We start from the raw sequence: 20,633 nt of genomic DNA on the forward strand, positions 1-20,633 counted from the left end.
CAGCCATGCATTACAGTAAGTGGTATTGGGGGACCCAGGATTCCAAAACAGCAGCACTTAGCAGTGGTCACATAGCCACCAATGAATATATAATAATAAGCATATTTATGATGTGTTATCTATTTTGTTTGTACTTGTTTAGTATTCTGAATAGTGTAGCAGGATATAGAGGGGCACATAAGAGTTTCTATAAAAAGAATATTGCCAACCTTTAAGCAATCCATTTATGTTATATTTACCAACAATAACATTTCTATAGCGCTCTTCTCCCATAGGACTCAAAGCACGTGGTCTCTCTTAGGTTCAGTAATTGGTAGTAGGATGAAGTATTAACACAACAAAAATTATATTTCTGCAAATACCAAACTGAATAGGTGGGTTTTCAGTCTGGATTTAAACACATCCTGAAATGGAGCAGTGCTGATCTGCTGAGGTAAAGAGTGCCATACTGTAGGAGCAGCATGACAGAAGGCTCTGGGACCAAAGTTTTCAGGCGGACTCTGGGTATGACAAGATTATTAGAACATGTGAATCTGAGATTGCAGGGATTGCTACGCAGCTGCAACATTTCTTCATGTATCCAGGTCCCAGATTATGTAGTTATTTAAATGTCAGTAGGCCAATTTTGAATAAGATCCTCCATTTTATAGGTAGCCAGTGAAGGGAGTACAGGACTGGTGTTATGTGGCAGTGATGGGTTTCTGTATCAACTGTAAGCAGTACATGTCCTTTTTTTGGAAGGCCGGTGTGGAGAGCATTACAACAGTCCAGTTGTGATGTAATGAAGGCATGAACTAAGGTTGGTAGATCGTCTGGGGGGATCAGGTGCTTGATTTTTGCGATGTTCTTAGGGTGAAAATAGGATGATTTCACCACAGCAGAGATGTTCTAAAGTTTAAATCCGCATCAATTAGAACTCCAAGGCTACGCACATGCTCAGAGCTATGTAGATATGTGCCTCCTATTACCAGTGGTGAAGACTGCAAGTGAGGTTGTTTTGTTGTCATGCACTGCCCTCCGATCAGAAGGACTTCAGTTTTATCTGCATTTAGTCTCAGCCAGTTGTCACTTATCCATTGTTGTAGTTCGGCTAAGCAGACGTTTATAGTTGGAGTTGGGTCTGTCACACCAGGCTTGAAGGAAAGCTATAGTTAAGTGGCATCAGAATTTAGTCTGGCAACTATCACAATACATTTTTGGTAAGACTGCAGAACAATTCTAAAAACAGATAGTTGAGTTGTTAACATCCAATGTTAGCAGCATGCTATGATGGTCATCCATTGAAGTATTGTTCAATATTTAAGTTATGCTTGTTTTCATGTGGGCTTACCTGACTGCCATTTGTTTTAATATTATTCTTGTCATCTAAAAAACAAGAAAGAAACTAATATTATAGGTGGAATTTGTATATATAATAAACTGGAGGGATTTTTCAGAATCACCAAATTGCCAAAATATAACCATCTAAGCTCAATGGTTTGTTTTTGGATAGCTTCTCCTTGTCTTTTTTTGTTTTAAAGGCTAATTATATGTGCAGGGAAATGTAGCTTTTGTGTTTGTTAATACAGGCAGTCCCTACTTACAAACAGGACCGTTCAGGAAGTTTGTTTTTAAGTTGAACTTGTTTGTAAGTTGAATCCTGTGTTAAACATTGTGAAAAATGGTTAATGATTTACAGTAAACGACTTATAACAGTTTATACGATACTGTAACATGAAACAAAAATATGTAATTAAAAAAAAACAGTATTGTACATTTTGTACATGGGGACAATTTTGTTTGTATCTCTGAAATGTTGTAAATCAAGTGTGTAAGAAGGGTCTGTCTGTATTCCTAAAACTGAACATGAATCACAGTCTTTCTTCTATATACATGGAACCAGCATACCTGTGCAGCATTGCAGTGGTATTTCAAAGTTTGCTATTCCAGGCCAGAGTAATGAACTCTTGTCACCCTATAGCAGACAGTTGGTAATACATTTGCTGGTCTCCCACAAATGTGCTCATTCATCAGTCTTTTTAATGGCAAGAAGGGGATTCTGCATGTGTCAGATCCCACTCACATCACATACCGTAATGTCGATTTTGGAAGTGATTTTATGTAATGACAGCCAGAGAACTATGGAAAATTTTTACAAAGAGAAGGTAGAAACCAATAGGAGACTTCCAGAGAATTCTTTACCAAAATGTAATGTTATTTATTTAGCAGCACATTCTCAAAACAAAGTTTTCAATTCAGAAACCATATACAATCACTTAAAGGCCAATTAAAAAAGTGTTCTTCCAAAAAAAATCTCGGAACTTTTTGGAAAATAGTGAGAAAGAACAAGTTCTCCACTTGTTGTCTCATCTTGGGAACAACAAACAAGCTACATGTTAGAGATCTAGGCTGAATTTATCTTAGAATCATGACTAATGAAAGCACAGACTGGGCACTATCTGTGTGTGTCTTTATTGTTCTGGCACCAGCAACTCATCAGAGCTGCAACTCACAGTGACAGCATACAGGAGATAGAGCGGAGACAGCCTTCTTCACCTTTCAAATGGGTTTATTAAGCATCTTGTGTTACAGTTTGATTTCTTCAGAGTATAAATAGTCTTTCCTATGTCCTATGTACATCACATATATTTACAGTATACAGACAGGAAGCTAGTATTCTAACTAGGAAGCATAGAGAGAGCCGGATAGCTGGAACATAGATTAAAAAGTACCCTCTTCCATCCGGTCTCCCCATTTTATATGAACATCAAAGAGTTCAATTCTGACATCACCCGAGCCATACCCCTAAGCCTACAATTGGCGGGCAGGGGCATAGGACCCACCTTATTAATTAATATTCCCTTGTTCTATACCCTAGTTACAAAGAATGCAATGTTTTGTAAATATTGTCTCTGTTTACCATTCCCGTGGTCTAACTTCAGGTACTGAAGCCTAGTAAAAGACTTGAGATACAGGTTCTCTTTAAGCAGAGTTTCTCGGAGAATGATTATTAAAACCATGGGGATCAGGAAGAATGATAAGAGGGGAACTGTCCAAGAATTAAAGCAGACATTCTGGATATCTACGACTTTGCTGAAAAACCCAGCTGAACATGGGACTCCTGTTTAGTACACTGGTAAATGATCAAAGCCATGCTCTGCGCCCCCCTTACAGTGCTGTGCCCCCTTGCCCACCCATAGCTATGCCTCTGTGTGTTGGGCTCTTTGCATGAGGTGAAGGCAGTAACAATCACTGGTATTTACACTGGGGTGTGGACCCCCTTCATCATTGTTACAACAGACTGCACTATGATGTTGTTTTTGTTTCTGAAAACTGGATTGAAAGTGAACAGGAAAAAATGATCATATATGCTCTAAGGAGAAATTTCTAAAGAGGACTGATTTCTTTTTGGGTTAATTAGTATTGTGTGGACTTTGGGCATCACACTCTAAACATTATACATGGTATAATGTAACACCATTTCCAATCGGAAATTGGAAAATGGAAATCGGAATTCCGTGGAAGTCCGATTTACCGCATCTTGGTAATTGTAGTCCAATCACAGAACTCGGAAGCATCGGACCAATCAGAGAATGCAAAATTTTTACGCAAAAAAACGGATAACCGTGGTAATTTTAGACCAATCACAAGACTCATTTTCCATTTTTCCGATTTCTGATTTCCTTTTTTTTTTTTTTTTGCATTCTCTGATGCAGATAATGACAAATAAAATACTCCTCGGAAATCAAAAATCTGGAAAATCGGTAGTCGGAAAATTGAAAAATTAGCATTGGAGGAAATCGGAAATTTCTGTGGAATGGGCATTACCAACCAACCCAAATAACAAGCAATAACAACTAGAGATGGTCAATGTGATGCAATTTTTTCTGGCTTATATGCACAATTTTAATTGGCTCAATTTCAAGATGCAAACAATTAGTATTATATTTGCATGCAAACTGGAATTTTTTCCATCTTATTGATCACCTCTAGTGGTAAGGAGAAGAATTTGGACAATTTATTCACAGAATGGGATTTGCAATCCTTAGGCTAGATTCACCGTTTGTATTGTGTTCCCTGTAACAGCATCACATACAGTAAAGCATACAGTCAAGGAAAAATACGTCACTGTTAACATGCACGTTTTGTGGTAACGTGCTGCATGCAGTGGGTTACGATGCTGCACACCATTATACCGCAACGTACCTGCCACACTGTGAACTGTTATAGGTGGTACATTGCAGTGTGGAAGCTGCATTACACACCAAAACGCACCAATGTGAACCTAGAATTAGTGTGAACTGGAATCTGCCCCCAAATCCATCTTAGGTTGTAATTCTTGTTATTTTGCATTGGTCACACACCGTCAGATTCCGGCAGAGGAGGTTAGAGAACCACTGCTAATTCTATGCCTATGCTCTTCATAAATGGAGCTGGGGGAGCACAGGATGGTGGTGTGCAAGGATGGTGGTGTTACAGGTTCTTTCAGACAAGTGTGCTACTGAATGCCAGCTGCTGGTGGGGAACGATATTTACATGTCATTATGTGTAGACTTCAGAGAGAATGCAAACACTTGTCCCATTTGCATTGGAGGTGGAGGGTCTGCACTCTCTCCAATTGAACCACACTGCCCAGGCATACACAAAATGACTGTCATACAGGAAATGGAGGCTCCCACAAGAAGATACTAATTACACAAAATGGCTGCTATATCCTATACAACATCACATGAAACATGTTATTTTTCTGTAAACTTAAGTTAAATTGTTTACAAGAAAAACAATTTTTAATGTGGCATTTTTTTCATGTGACAGGAGTAGACTGTGACATGTATTAAACTATTTAGCTATATCTACAAATAGTTTTTTTCTCATTTAACTGATAATTTGTAAAATGTAATTTATAACCCATTTTACCCCACACCAAAATTTGCTTTCCCAACAAAAATTTAGGTACGATATATAGAAAAACTGCACTTTTAAAACATTTAATTCATTTGTGACATGTTTCAACAGGTACTCTCATTTCCGTTGGAGCTTTGGTGACAGTATCATGTTCAGGATCTTTGTACAGTAATCATTTGAAGGAAAAATAAAATCAAGACAATGATCCCACAGACTCCAGTGTAAAAAGTAGGTATGCAACACTAAGGTGAATTTTCATCAGCAACATAGCAACAGGATTCTGTTAAAGCTATGAATTGGCAAATCTAACCTAACCATCTCCAGTGACTACTTCTTCAATTGACTTAAAAAGAAACCGTAACCAAGAATTGAACTCCATTCCAATCAGTCGCTGATACTTCCTTTCCCATGGGAAATCTATTCCTTTTCACAAACAGATCATCAGGAGGCTCTGTATAGCTGATATTGTGGTGAAACCCCTCTCACAGTGGGATGTCAGGATCATGGTTCTGACATCACACTGTGGGAGCCTTGTTGCATTGTGGGAAATAACAGCTATTTACAGCTGTTTCCAACTGCCAAAAAAAAAGCAAGCAGCATCTCCTTCTACTGACATCACCTGCCAGCAGTAAAAATGTCACCATGTGATAAATGTCAGAATGTAAATCATGGAGAGGAAAGATTTTACAACAGGCAAACACTAACTAAATCATTTATACATAATTAGTTTAAAAATGAAGCACTTTTTTATTAACCACTTGCCGACCGCCCACAGCCCATGGGCGGCGGCAAAGTGGACGCCTAAAGGACCGCAATACGCCTTCAGGCGGCGCGTCCTTTAGGCATGCCGGGGGAGCGATCGCGTCATTGATGACGCGCGCTTCCCCCGGCAACTGGCTCCGCCCACCCGCCGTAACATCCCGCCGGCCATACGGAAGCGCCGGCGGGATGTTAACCCCGCGATCGCCGCTACAAAGTGTATAATACACTTTGTAATGTATACAAAGTGTATTATACAGGCTGCCTCCTGCCCTGGTGATCCCAGTGTCCGAGGGACCACCAGGGCAGGCTGCAGCCACCCTAGTCTGCACCCAAACACACTGATCTGCCCCCCCCCGCCCACTGATCGCCCACAGCACCCCTCAGACCCCCCCCTGCCCACCCCCCAGACCCCTGTTTGCACCCAATCACCCCCCTAATAACCCATCAATCACTCCCTGTCACTATCTGTCAACGCTATTTTTTTTTTATCCCCCCCCCTGCCCCCTGCCCCCTCCTGATCACCCCCCCACCCCTCAGATTCTCCCCAGACCCCCCCCCAGACCCCCCCCCCCCTGTGTACTGTATGCATCTATCTTCCCTGATAACCTGTCAATCAACCGTCAATCACCCGTCAATCACCCATCAATCACCCATCAATCACCCCCTGTCACTGCCACCCAACAATCAGCCCCTAACCTGCCCCTTGCGGGCAATCTGATCACCCACCCACACCAATAGATCGCCCGCAGATCCGACATCAGATCACCTCCCAAATCCATTGTTTACATCTATTCTCTCCTCTAAACACCCACTAATTACCCATCAATCACCCATCAATCACCCCCTATCACCACCTGTCACTTTTACCTATCAGATCAGACCCTAATCTGCCCCTTGCGGGCACCCAATCACCCGCCTAACACGCTCAGATTGCCCTCTGACCCCCCCTTATCAATTCGCCAGTGCATTAATTACATCTGTTCTTCCCTGTAATAACCCACTGATCACCTGTCAATCACCTGCCAATCACCTATCACCCATCAATCACCCCCTGTCACCCCCTGTCACTGCCACCCATCAATCAGCCCCTAACTTGCCCCTTACGGGCAATCTGATCACCCACCCACACCATTAGATCGCCCGCAAACCCGCCGTCAGATTACCTCCCAAATGTATTGTTTACATCTGTTATCTTCTCTAAACACCCACTAATTACCCATCAATCACCCATCAATCACCCCCTATCACCACCTGTCACTGTTACCTATCAGATCAGACCCTAAGCTGCCCCTTGCGGGCACCCAATCACCCGCCCACACGCTCAGATTGCCCTCAGACCCCCCCCCCTTATCAATTCACCAGTGCATTAATTACATCTGTCCTTCCCTGTAATAACCCACTGATCACCTGTCAATCACCTGCCAATCACCTATCACCCATCAATCACCCCCTGTCACTACCACCCAACAATCAGCCCCTAACCCGCCCTTGCGGGCAAACTGATCACCCACCCACACCAATAGATCGCCCGCAGATCCGACATCAGATCACCACCCAAGCGCAGTGTTTCCATCTATTCTCTCCTCTAAACACCCACTAATTACCCATCAATCACCCCCTATCACCACCTGTCACTGTTACCCATCAGATCAGACCCTAATCTGCCCCTTGCGGGCACCCAATCACCCGCCTACACGCTCAGATTGCCCTCAGACCCCCCCTTATCAATTCGCCAGGGCATTATTTACATCTGTCCTTCCCTGTAATAACCCACTGATCACCTGTCAATCACCTGTCAATCACCCCCTGTCACTGCCACCCATCAATCACCCCTGTCACTGCCACCCATCAATCAGCCCCTAACCTGCCCCTTGCGGGCAAACTGATCACCCACCCACACCAATAGATCGCCCGCAGATCCGACATCAGATCACCACCCAAGCGCAGTGTTTCCATCTATTCTCTCCTCTAAACACCCACTAATTACCCATCAATCACCCCCTATCACCACCTGTCACTGTTACCCATCAGATCAGACCCTAATCTGCCCCTTGCGGGCACCCAATCACCCGCCTACACGCTCAGATTGCCCTCAGACCCCCCCTTATCAATTCGCCAGGGCATTATTTACATCTGTCCTTCCCTGTAATAACCCACTGATCACCTGTCAATCACCTGTCAATCACCCATCAATCACCCCCTGTCACTGCCACCCATCAATCACCCGCTGTCACTGCCACCCATCAATCAGCCCCTAACCTGCCCCTTGCGGGCAATCTGATCACCCACCCACACCAATAGATCGCCCGCAGATCCGACGTCCGATCACCTCCCAAGTGCAGTGTTCACATCTGTTCTCTACCCTAAACACCCACTAATTACCCATCAATCACCCCCTGTCACTGCTACCTATCAGATTAGACCCCTATCTGCCCCTAGGGCACTCAATCACCCGCCCACACCCTCAGAATGCCCTCAGACCCCAGCCCTGATCACCTCGCCAGTGCATTGCTTGCATCTATTCCCCCCTCTAATCACACCTTGAGACACCCATCAATCACCTCCTGTCACCCCCTAGCACACTTACCCATCAGATCAGGCCCTAATTTGCCCCGTGTGGGCTCCTGATCACTCGGCCAAACCCTCAGATCCCCCTCAGACCCCCTTCCGATCACCTCCCCAGTGCATTGATTGCATCTATTTTCCCCTCTAACCACCCCCTGAGACACCCATCAATCACCTCCTGTCACCCCCCTAGCACTCCTATCCATCAGATCAGGCCCAATACAACCTGTCATCTAAAAGGCCACAGTGCTTATGACCGGTTCCACAAAATTCGCCCCCTCATAGACCACCTGTCATCAAAATTTGCAGATGCTTATACCCCTGAACAGTCATTTTGAGACATTTGGTTTCCAGACTACTCACGGTTTTGGGCCCGTAAAATGCCAGGGCGGTATAGGAACCCCACAAGTGACACCATTTTAGAAAAAAAGACACCCCAAGGTATTCTGTTAGGTGTATGACGAGTTCATAGAAGATTTTATTTTTTGTCAAAAGTTAGCGGAAATTGATTTTTATTGGGTTTTTTTCACAAAGTGTCATTTTTCACTAACTTGTGACAAAAAATAAAATCTTCTATGAACTCGCCATACACCTAACGGAATACCTTGGGGTGTCTTCTTTCTAAAATGGGGTCACTTGTGGGGTTCCTATACTGCCCTGGCATTTTAGGGGCCCTAAACCGCGAGGAGTAGTCTAGAAAACAAATGCCTCAAAATGACCCGTGAATAGGACGTTGGGCCCCTTAGCGCACCTAGGCTGCAAAAAAGTGTCACACATGTGGTATCGCCATACTCAGGAAAAGTAGTATAATGTGTTTTGGGGTGTATTTTTACACATACCCATGCTGGGTGGGAGAAATTTCTATGTAAATGGTCAATTGTGTGTAAAACAAATCAAACAATTGTCATTTACAGAGATATTTCTCCCACTTAGCATGGGTATGTGTAAAAATACACCCCAAAACACATTATACTACTTCTCCTGAGTACGGCGGTACCACATGTGTGGCACTTTTTTACACCCTAAGTACGCTAAGGGGCCCAAAGTCCAATGAGTACCTTTAGGATTTCACAGGTCATTTTGCGACATTTGGTTTCAAGACTACTCCTCACGGTTTAGGGCCCCTAAAATGCCAGGGCAGTATAGTAACCCCACAAATGACCCCATTCTAGAAAGAAGACACCCAAAGGTATTCCGTTAGGAGTATGGTGAGTTCATAGAAGATTTTATTTTTTGTCAAAAGTTAGCGGAAAATTGATTTTTATTGTTTTTTTCACAAAGTGTCATTTTCCACTAACTTTTGACAAAAAATAAAATCTTCTATGAACTCACCATACTCCTAACGGAATACCTTGGGGTGTCTTCTTTCTAAAATGGGGTCATTTGTGGGGTTCCTATACTGAACTGGCATTTTAGGGGCCCTAAACCGTGAGGAGTAGTCTGGAAATCAAATTCCGCAAAATGACCTGTGAAATCCTAAAGGTACTCATTGGACTTTGGGCCCTTTAGCGCAGTTAGGGTGCAAAAAGTGCCACACATGTGGTATTGCCATACTCGGGAGAAGTAGTACAATGTGTTTTGGGGTGTATTTTTACACATACCCATGCTGGGTGGGAGAAATACCTCTGTAAATGACAATCTTTTGATTTTTTTACACACAATTGTCCATTTACAGAGTTATTTCTCCCACCCAGCATGGGTATGTGTAAAAATACACCCCAAAACACATTGTACTACTTCTCCCGAGTACGGCGATACCACATGTGTGGCACTTTTTTGCACCCTAACTGCGCTAAAGGGCCCAAAGTCCAATGAGTACCTTTAGGATTTCACAGGTCATTTTGCGGAATTTGATTTCCAGACTACTCCTCACGGTTTAGGGCCCCTAAAATGCCAGGGCAGTATAGGAACCCCACAAATGACCCCATTTTAGAAAGAAGACACCCCAAGGTATTCCATTAGTAGTATGGTGAGTTTATAGAAGATTTTATTTTTTGTCACAAGTTAGTGGAAAATGACACTTTGTGAAAAAAACAATAATAAATAAAAAATCAATTTTCCGCTAACTTTTGACAAAAAATAAAATCTTCTATGAAGATTCGGGATTGTACTCGGGAGAAGTAGTACAATGTGTTTTGGGGTGTATTTTTACACATACCCATGCTGGGTGGGAGAAATAACTCTGTAAATGGACAATTGTGTGTAAAAAAAATGAAAAAATTGTCATTTACAGAGATATTTCTCCCACCCAGCATGGGTATGTGTAAAAATACACCCCAAAACACATTCTACTACTTCTCTTGAGTACGGCAATACCACATGTGTGGCACTTTTTTGCAGCCTAACTGCGCTAAGGGGTCCAAAGTCCAATGAGCACCTTTAGGCTTTACAGGGGTGCTTACAAATTAGCACCCCTCAAAATGCGAGGACAGTAAACACACCCCACAAATGACCCCATTTTGGAAAGTAGACACTTCAAGGTATTCAGAGAGGAGCATAGTGAGTCTGTGGCAGATTTCATTTTTTTTTGTCGCAAGTTAGAAGAAATGGATTCTTTTTTTTTTCTTTTTTTTTGTCACAAAGTGTCATTTTCCGCTTACTTGTGACAAAAAATAATATCTTCTATGAACTCACTATGCCTCTCAGTGAATACTTTGGGATGTCTTCTTTCCAAAATGGGGTCATTTGGGGGGTATTTATACTATCCTGGAATTCTAGCCCCTCATGAAACATGACAGGGGGTCAGAAAAGTCATAGATGCTTGAAAATGGCAAAATTCACTTTTTGCACCATAGTTTGTAAACGCTATAACTTTTACCCAAACCAATAAATATACACTGAATGGTTTTTTTTTTATCAAAAACATGTTTGTCCACATTTTTCGCGCTGCATGTATACAGAAAGTTTACTTTATTTGAAAATTGTCAGCACAGAAAGTTAAAAAAATCATTTTTTTGCCAAAATTCATGTCTTTTTTGATGAATATAATAAAAAGTAAAAATCGCAGGAGCAATCAAATAGCACCAAAAGAAAGCTTTATTAGTGACAAGAAAAGGAGCCAAAATTCATTTAGGTGGTAGGTTGTATGAGCGAGCAATAAACCGTGAAAGCTGCAGTGGTCTGAATGGAAAAAAAGTGGCCGGTCCTTAAGGGGTAGAAAGACTGTGGTCCTCAAGTGGTTAAATTATTTTCACTGGAGTTCCTCCTCAAGTTTATTAAATCAAACCACGTAACATTTTTTAACAGAGCACTTATTTTTTTTCCATTCTTTACTTCATTAATATGCCTTAGAATGCATACTTTTAAAAAAAGGTCTGTGAATCCTTGGCTGAAAAATGGCCACATTTTTGTGCTCTTCATCATACAGGAACTTAAACAAAACAATTTAGAATTGGCTTAAAATCTTATACATTCATGTCAACAAGACCTAACTTCATTGATATGTAAGCCCAAAACATCTTCAAATTAGGTTAAGTACTTTCGTTTCCTACAGACCATCTGCAAGCAATCTGCTTTAAGCCATGCTGACATGTCAACATCTAAAAGATGATTCATTTAGAGAACACAGAAACATCGATGAGGTGGATCTCCTGACCAGGTGTGGTATTCAGGAACTTAGTAAGCATTTACTGTCTGGAGGGTGACATGAGGGCAATTATTATGAGTTCATTAGCAGAATCTTGACCAGATTAATTATTATCAGTTTGCACAGTAGACCTACTGCATTTGTGTTTATAAAGAAAATCCACTGTCATTTGAAGTGCTTTAAATATAGATCGTCATTTCACAATACTTTTTTTTTTAAATCAATGCCAGCGATTTCTGGCTGCATTTTTTTGTATTTGCCATTCTGTTTACATTTTTTATTTTATGTAATTTACTTTAAATTTGCATGCAAATTTTTGCATACCGAATGTGAACTTTCTGTGTTTCCTTTGACTTACATTGATACATACTGTACATACTGTAAATATACATGCTGGTCGAATTTTTTTCTGCAGAGAATTCACACCACAAAAATTGCAAAACAACGCAAGTCAAAAGCAATGCCATTGACTTGCATTAGATATGTGGCAATGCAAATTTGCAAAAACGCAAATTGCTCACATTTTTTTTTCTATATGTGTGAAAGGAGCTTTAATGTTACTTAAAAGTATCTTTTAATTTCAATTAACAACTTCTAAAACTGACCAAAGCTGAGATTGAATTTCATGCAAAGCTGAAATTCGTACTTTTTTGTGTTAGCTGGCTTGAAAACTCTCATATTGCTGCAGGAATAATTAGAAGCACAGAACAGGAGCTTGATATTTTTTAAAGTGTCACATGAAAGTATATTCACTATTCCAAAGCAAACTTTATGTATGCAACCAGCTTTTCCCAAATTATGTAACCCGTTTTACACTCAACTCCTACGTTATACCCCATAATGAGATAGACATGAGTACATATAGTAAAAAGCCTACTTTTTACTAAAGTTTTTTTAGGATGGAGGGAAGGTGGGCAGTAGTTAAGTAGGTGTTAGTGCTTATCAAAAATATTTTATGCACTTTTTTTATTTTAATAGGAAGAAGCTACATGTGCCCAGCAGGTAATCTGGTAGTGTAGATCAGGATTGCAGTGTCCCACCCACTTCCAACTCTGCTCTTACACCTCTTTCCACTCCCCAACCAAGTTGAATTCCTAGTTAAGGTGTAATGTTCTCAAACATAATTATTTCTGGACTGGTAAAATGCTGCATGAGCAGGTTGTGCAATGGAGGCTAAATGCAGACCACCTTTGGCAAATATCTTTGTGGGGGAGATGGTGAAAAGGTATTAAAGAATATTTAACAAGGAGGGGACATTGATAGGAAGCAAACAGGCGACAAGTTGTTGGGCAATTAAATTTAGTGATTTTTTTACCGCCCGGCCGGGTGATAATTAGAACTCAATTAGGCGACGGTCTAGTTGCCTAATTTTAGAACTTGCTCACACTTAATGCTCCAAAGGAGAAGAAAGAGGCCTCACCTAACCCCCACTGCATACCGCTACTTGTGATGTCCATTGGAACCCAATAAAGGTGTGATATAGGTACGGTGCCTCTCTTTCTTCTCCTTTGGAATATTGTTACCTCATCCGAGCAGCACGTATCCTACAGCACCAGTGGCTCCAGCCCACCTGCCGCGTCTAGTGCCAAGTCTTCCGTTCTTTATCTTGAATACTTCACACTTAATGCTATCGAATTCAGGAATTGTATAAGGCCTTGGTAAGAAGGTGAGTACTGTGTCGTGGTGGTCATTGTTAAAGAGACTCTGAAGTCTCAAAAAAAGATCTTTTTATTTAATAAAAGTGTTTAACATAATAACCCTACCTAAACCGCCGCACCCCCGCTGCTCTAATCTAACTAAATACCCCCAAACTCCCCAGGGGGCAATCCGGGCAGTGCTTCCATGCGAGGCAGGGCTATGAGCTGCAGCTCTGCCTCACACGCGTCTGTCAGCCCGGATCGCCACCTCTCTCCCACCCCTCTCAGTCTTCCTTCACTGATCCGCCGCTGACAGACGCGTGTGAGGCAGGGCTACAGCTCATAGCCCTGCCTCACACAGAAGTGCTTAGGGCAGCAAAATCCACAACCAAGAAAGTCATGGATTTTGCGGGGAGAGGGAGGCCGAGTTGGGGGGATTTAGATAGTTTACAGCGTCGGGAATGCAGCAGTTTAGTTAGGGCTATTATGTTTACCACTTTTATTAAATAAAAAGATTTTTTTTTTTTACCCTTCACTGTCTCTTTTAGAAACTCCGGATGTAAATCTATAAAGCTGGGATAGTGTTTTTTTCAGCAATAGTGGTGTTTGAGTTTAACGTGTACCAGAGCTGAGGGACCCTAAGGATTTTATACTCACCCCGAGCTTCCTCTATCGCCATAAGTGCATGTGAGTCCCTCGCCGTCCTCCCGCGATATACCATTCAGCCGCGATCAGCCCCGGTAATAGGCTCAGTCGGGATCAGTCTGAGGCAACTGAGCCAATTACCGGGGCTGGTCGCAGCTGAATGGCAGACCGCAGGAGAACAACGAGGGACTCACATGTGCTTATAGAGCTGGAGGAAGCTCCGGGTGAGTATAAAATCTTTTGGATCCCTCAGCTCTGGTTTCTTTTAAAGCAAAGTTGTAAGAATGGGAAAGATTTTACCCCAGGCAGTCCATACTGATGAATAATCCCTGTAAAATCTGTATGAATCATAAATTTGATATTGTTTTAGTGGATGTTTAGTCATCTATAAAGCTTCTGGTGAACATGTATAAAGTGGTACGGAAGTTTTCCAAAATGGTACAATTATTTTCCTCCATGGGTGTATTGTGTTCCAATATAATGGATGCATTTTGTGTTGCTAAAACCATATTATAATCTTCACCAAAACCCTAACCTATGCCTAAACCTCATCTTGACCCTATCCCAGGCCTATCCCATATCTGGACCTTGACCCTGCACTGTATATAGGCATACATTTAAAGAGACACTGAAGCGAAAAAAAAATGATGATATTATGATTTGTATGTGTAGCACAGCTAAGAAATAAAACATTAAGATCAGATACATCAGTGTAATTGTTTCCAGTACAGGAAGAGTTGAGAAACTCCAGTTGTTATCTCTATGCAAACAAGCCATTAAGCTCTCCGACTAAATTAGTCATGGAGAGGGCTGTTATCTGACTTTTATTATCTCAACTGTTCCTGGACTATTTACTTTTCCTCTGCTAGAGGAGAGGTCATTACTTCACAGACTGCTCTGAAAGACTCATTTTGAATGCTGAGTGTTGTGTAATCTGCACATATTATAGAATGATGCAATGTTAGAAAAAAACACTATATACCTGAAAATAAAAGTATGAGAATATTTTCTTTGCTGCTAATCTTCTAGTAATTATTCATAGTACACAACCAATTCACTATATCATATTTTTTTTCCGCTTCAGTGTCTCTTTAAAAAGGGTACCTGGTAATTTTGGTGAAGGGTGAATGCATTTCCAGATTCTTCTTGCGTTCAAAAATTTTTGGAGTTATATGTACACTGGATTAAATATGGTTCTGGTCTCACCAGCAAGAAGTACAACGGTAGGATTAGAATATAAAATCATGCTTTGCGCCACTAACACACATACCTTAACAGCAGACATGACATTGCAATTAACCAGATTCTAGATGAAAAAAAGACAAGCGTTGTCACAAAGTTTCAGGTTACACACTGTTGTTAGTGAAAATCAAAACAAAGGTAATGGAGTGACAGAATCAGAATATTTTAGCAATGCACAGAAATGGATTTATTTGTGTGATTCCATTGCTCCAGTGTTCATACTCTTATGGGTTAAAGGATACCCGAAGTGACATGTGCCATGATGAGATAGACATGGGTATGTACAGTGCCTAGCACACAAATAACTATGCTGTGTTACTTTTTTTTCTTTCTCTGCCTGAAAGAGTTAAATATTAGGTATGTAAGTGGCTGACTCAGTCCTGACTCAGACAGGAAGTGACAACAGTGTGGCCCTCACTGATAAGAAATTCTCCTTTTTATCTCTTTCTTGCTCTCGGAAGCCATTTTCTGCTAGGAAAGTGTTTTATAGTTGGAATTGCTTATCAGTGAGGGTCACACTGTGATCACTTCCTGTCTGAGTCAGTACTGAGTCAGCCACTTACATACCTGATATTTAACTTTTTCAGGCAGAGAAAGAAAAAGAGGAACACAGAAAAGTTATTTGTGTGCTAGGCACTGTACATACACATGTCTATCTCATCATGTCACATGTCACTTCGGGTATCCTTTAACGGATACAATGGACCTGATGCACTAAAGTTCGGTAAAGTTGCCGGGTACAGAAAGTGCACATGGCCAATAACCCGTGTGCGTTACCACACTATGCTAACTCCACATGCTACCATAGTAACATACGCATTACTGCGGTACCAAGTTTTCTCCTGGTAGATGTTTCATCTTCTTTTTATAATAACGTTTTAGCACTCTACAACAGAAAAGAAATATCAAAAGCAGGTGAAAAAATACTGCCAAAAGTATTCTGAGCATTTTCTTGCTTATTATTTGCTTAACCACTTGTGTTTTTTGTATGTGAGTCTCACATCCAGTTTAGTGCTCCTGTAGGTTCCTCCATGTGAGACTCAGGTCCTGCACTGATTGCAGCCACCGTGTGCTTGTGTTCTTGTGTCACCTATACTTGGACTAAAGATTTGTGGACATCTGTAATGGCTGCCGCCCATAGCGTTGGCATGCGATCGTTAAGATTACAGTTTGCGGACCCAACACTGTTTAAATGCATCACTAGGCTGTTGCTTAGCAATGCATCTGTACAGTACTGGGCTTTGCAAACTGTGCACCATAGCGATGACATGCAATTGCTACAGACGCACAGGCAGTGGATAATAATTCACTATATACCCAACTAGTGATGAGATATGGCATATAGGGTATCATTTTAACCGGGACAAGGCGAAATATGAAAAAACAGTATTTCCTGAACCACTTAATGACCGCCTAACGCCGATAGGCGTCGGCGGGTCGTTAGTGGTATAGCATGGAAACGAAACGAGCGGCCTTTCCATGCCAGTTCACGGAGGGTGTCTCCGTGAACAGTGTGCGAGCCACCGATCGCGTCTCGCACGCCTAATGTAAAAAAGCAGGGAAGAAATCCCCGCTGTTTACATCATACGGCGCGCTAAAGGAGATCGGCGATCCCCGGCCTCTGATTGGCCGGGGATCGCCGGCATCTGATAGGCTAAAGCCTATCCTATCCAGTGCAGGACGGATATCCGTCCTGCGCAGCACAGAGGTACAGGGAGAGGGAGGGAAAGGCAGAGAGGGCGGAAATCGCTGCGGGGGGGTCTTTGAAGAGCCCCCCCCGCAAAGCGCAGCAAGCCGGCGGCAATCAGACCCCCCCAGTAGGACATCCCCCTAGTGGGGAAAAAGGTGGGGAAGTCTGATCGCCCTGCTGCAATCCTGATCGGTGCTGTGGGCTGGAGAGCCCACGCAGCACCGATCTAAAGAAAAGAGGCTGGTCCTTAATTTATGCCTAGATTTCCTCTGTAAAATGTCACCCAAAGCAAGCCTAGATTGTCCCAGAAATAAAACAATATACAGTGGGTTGCAAAAGTATGAAGTTTTCCACATTTTATCACATTACTGCCACAAGCATGCATCAATTTTATTGGAATTCCACGTGAAAGAACGGAGGTCCGACGTGTGTATGGGCCTTAAGAGGCGATCTAATTAACATGTATAAATACATCAAAGGGCAATATAATAGCTTGGCGGATGAGCTTTTTGTCCTCAGGCTTTCTCAAAGGACTGGAGGACATGATCTGCGCATGGAGGAAAAACGTTTTAGCCATTTATTTAGGAAAGGGTTCTTTACAGTAAGAGTGATTAAGATGTGGAATGCATTGCCACAGGAAGTTGTTATGGCAAACTCTATACCTGCATTTAAAGGGGGCTTAGATGCTTTCCTTGTGTTGAAAGACATCCATGGCTACAATTACTAGGTAATGCCTAATGATGTTGATCCAGGGATTTTATCTGATTGCCATCTGGAGTCGGGAAGGAATTTTTCCCTTTAGGGGCTATTTGGACCATGCCTTGTAAGGGTTTTTCACCTTCCTCTGGATCAACAGGGATATGTGAGGGAGCAGGCTGGAGTTGTACTTTGTACTGGTTGAACTCGATGGACGTATGTCTTTTTTCAACCAAAATAACTATGTAACTATGTAAAGTGGTGTACATGCGAGAAGTGGATCGAAAATCATACATCATTCCAAACATTTTTTACAAATAAATAACTGCAAAGTGGGGTGTGCGTAATTATTCATACCCCCTGAGTCAATACTTTGTAGAACCACCTTTTGCTGCAATTACAGCTGCCAGTCTTTTAGGGTATGTATGTACCAGCTTTGCACATCTAGAGACTGAAATCCTTGCCCATTCTTCTTTGCAAAACAGATCCAGCTCAGTCAGATTAGATGGGCAGCGTTTGTGAACAGCAGTTTTCAGATCTTGCCACAGATTCTCGATTGGATTTAGATCTGGACTTTGACTGGGCTATTCTAACACATAGATATGTTTTCTTTTAAACCATTCCATTGTTGCCCTGGCTTTTTGTTTAGGGTCATTGTCCTGCTGGCAGGTGAACCTCCGCCCCCAGTGGCGTAGCTAAGGAGCTGTGGGCCCCGATGCAAGCTTTACAATGGGGCCCTCTCAAGCACTCTATATATAGCAATTGATACGGCGCACCAAAACCTGCCAATGGCAACTACAGTGTCTGAGGTGCAAGAAGAGGATGGGGAACAGTTTGTTAATGATTACCACTATACAAAGTATCTATAGAAGTGATTAATATGAGCACAGGACCAATAAAGAGCTAATACTGTAGATGAGGGAGGGCCCTTCGGTGCCCCTCTGACCCAAAGGCCCCGATGCGGTGGCTACCTCTGCAACCCCTATTGCTACGCCCCTGTCCGACCCAGTCTCAAGTCTTTTGCAGTCTCCAAGAGGTTTTCTTCCAAGACTGCCCTGTATTTGGCTCCATCCATCTTCCCATCAACTCTGACCAGCTTCCCTGTCCCTGCTGAAGAGATGCACCCCCCGAGCATGATGCTGTCACCACCATATTTGACTGTGGGGTTGGTGTGTTCAGAGTGATGTGCAGTGTTAGTGTAAGGCTAGGTGGTGTATTCTCCACAGTCAGCATGCAACGCATGAGCTGACGTGGAGGAGGTACACACACTAGCACAAGGAAACAGGCTATCCCTAGTATTGTGGAGGGGAGGACCGACTCCAAAAGGAGATTGTGGCGCACAGAGCCGGTGCAGATCCGACAGCCACAAACAATACTTTCGCGATAACGTCTCAGCGCAAGGCAGCGCTGAACGCATAGACCAGAACTGAGGAGATCAGGACAGGTAGACAGAATGAACGCTTGCTAGCTAGCCGCTACTTAGTGACAGCAAGCGTCCACAACAAGACAGACTGGAATGAGGCAGCCAATGCGTTTGCAGCGATGGCGTGCCTCACAAAGACAGGACAGGATAGTCAGGAAATAGCAGGAACAAGATAGATGAACGTAACACAGACAAAAATACAATAGGTATGTTTTCCTAGCGTATTACAATTACAATGACGCCGTAAAGAACGGCGAAACATGTAAAGGTCGTGTCCGCATGAGACGCCGTCTCCTCCTGCGATCCTGACAGCCCCCCATGCTGGCATCCTTTTGGGCCCACCACACGGGACTTCCACCTCGGGCTTGTCAGCATCATTGTCAACCTGCATGACATCCATATGGAGCACACAGAGCATTTGATCTAAGGAGCCACAGCGGACGCACACGCAAAACGCAGGAATCTCAAGCTCTCGTGCAAATCTGAAAACGACAGAGTGGTGAGAGACTGTGTTGACAATTGATTTTCATGCTGCCATCATAGATTGGGCTGCTTTACGCTGCGCTTGTGCATTCTGAGGATATATCTGCTACTGCTTTGCTCCTTCCAGCTTGCTTTAGATGTTTATCTGCTTTCCGCTGACACGGACAGTCCTGATGTTCCTGGGCCCTACTATTCTTCAGTGAGCTCACCTGCAATTGTTATCTGGCCAGATAGCTGTATGTGTGGAGGGTGCGGTATGGGTTTGCATGAGGAGATGGCCATCTCATGTCATTTTAAATGTTACACCGTTCATGATATAGACCTTTGAATAAAATTTGTATTAGATTTTTATGACTGTGATCTAGTATTCATTCAGGCAGATACCGTGAGCATCAATAGAAAAATTCTCTCTCCCATCAATTGCAATATTATATCAATGAAACTATTTGTAACGTCTGACTAACATATGTATATATCGGCAATGAACCGATATATGACATAAGCAGGAACGCTGACTAGGACTGGAGTAATACAGGGAACAGGACTCAGAAGGATTTGCTATCTCTTCGCAGAGATGAACGCAATCCACAAACAGTAACAGAACAGGACTCAGAAGGATTCGTTATCTCTTTGCAGAGATGAACGCAATCCACAAACGGTAACAAAACAGGATTCAGAAGGATTTGTTATCTCTTCGCAGAGATGAACGCAATCCACAAACAGAACCAGGAGCAGGGTAACTAACTCAGCACGGGTGATCACGATATGCGCAACCTACCAAAACGTGCTGAAAAGCTGACTAACTGCACACAGGATATAAACAGTTCGTGTACGTATACATCAGCGACACTGATGTATCAACGTAACACGAATACAAGGAAAATAATAAACGTGCTGGTATGCATATATATTGGCAATGAACCAATATATGATGCAAAGACCAGCAAAGTATCTTTAGAACAAGAAACACGATCGGGGGCTGAAGCAACAGCAAGACAGGCTTAAACTGAAGCTATGAAA

The 20,633-nt window shown here is 42.5% G+C and overlaps 1 protein-coding gene and 1 long non-coding RNA gene across 2 annotated transcripts in view; one reads left to right on the forward strand and one right to left on the reverse strand.

Annotated features, from left to right (window-relative positions):
• Nucleotides 1-11,800, forward strand: part of LOC137553048 (uncharacterized) — a 133,958-nt gene extending 122,158 nt beyond the window's left edge. Inside the window, exons 3-4 of the long non-coding RNA XR_011027208.1 lie at nt 4,996-5,112; nt 11,705-11,800. This is a non-coding gene — a long non-coding RNA (uncharacterized lncRNA). The remainder of the gene's footprint in view (nt 1-4,995; nt 5,113-11,704) is intronic.
• HSD17B3 (hydroxysteroid 17-beta dehydrogenase 3) overlaps nt 1-20,633 on the reverse strand; it is a 61,021-nt gene that overhangs the window by 11,198 nt on the left and 29,190 nt on the right. Inside the window, exons 6-7 of the mRNA XM_068271425.1 lie at nt 15,350-15,385; nt 1,331-1,365 (exon numbers count right to left, since the gene is read on the reverse strand). Of these exons, the coding sequence (XP_068127526.1) occupies nt 1,331-1,365; nt 15,350-15,385 (71 nt within the window). The remainder of the gene's footprint in view (nt 1-1,330; nt 1,366-15,349; nt 15,386-20,633) is intronic.

Source organism: Hyperolius riggenbachi, chromosome 1, assembly GCF_040937935.1.
Source record: "Hyperolius riggenbachi isolate aHypRig1 chromosome 1, aHypRig1.pri, whole genome shotgun sequence".
NCBI lineage: Eukaryota > Metazoa > Chordata > Amphibia > Anura > Hyperoliidae > Hyperolius > Hyperolius riggenbachi.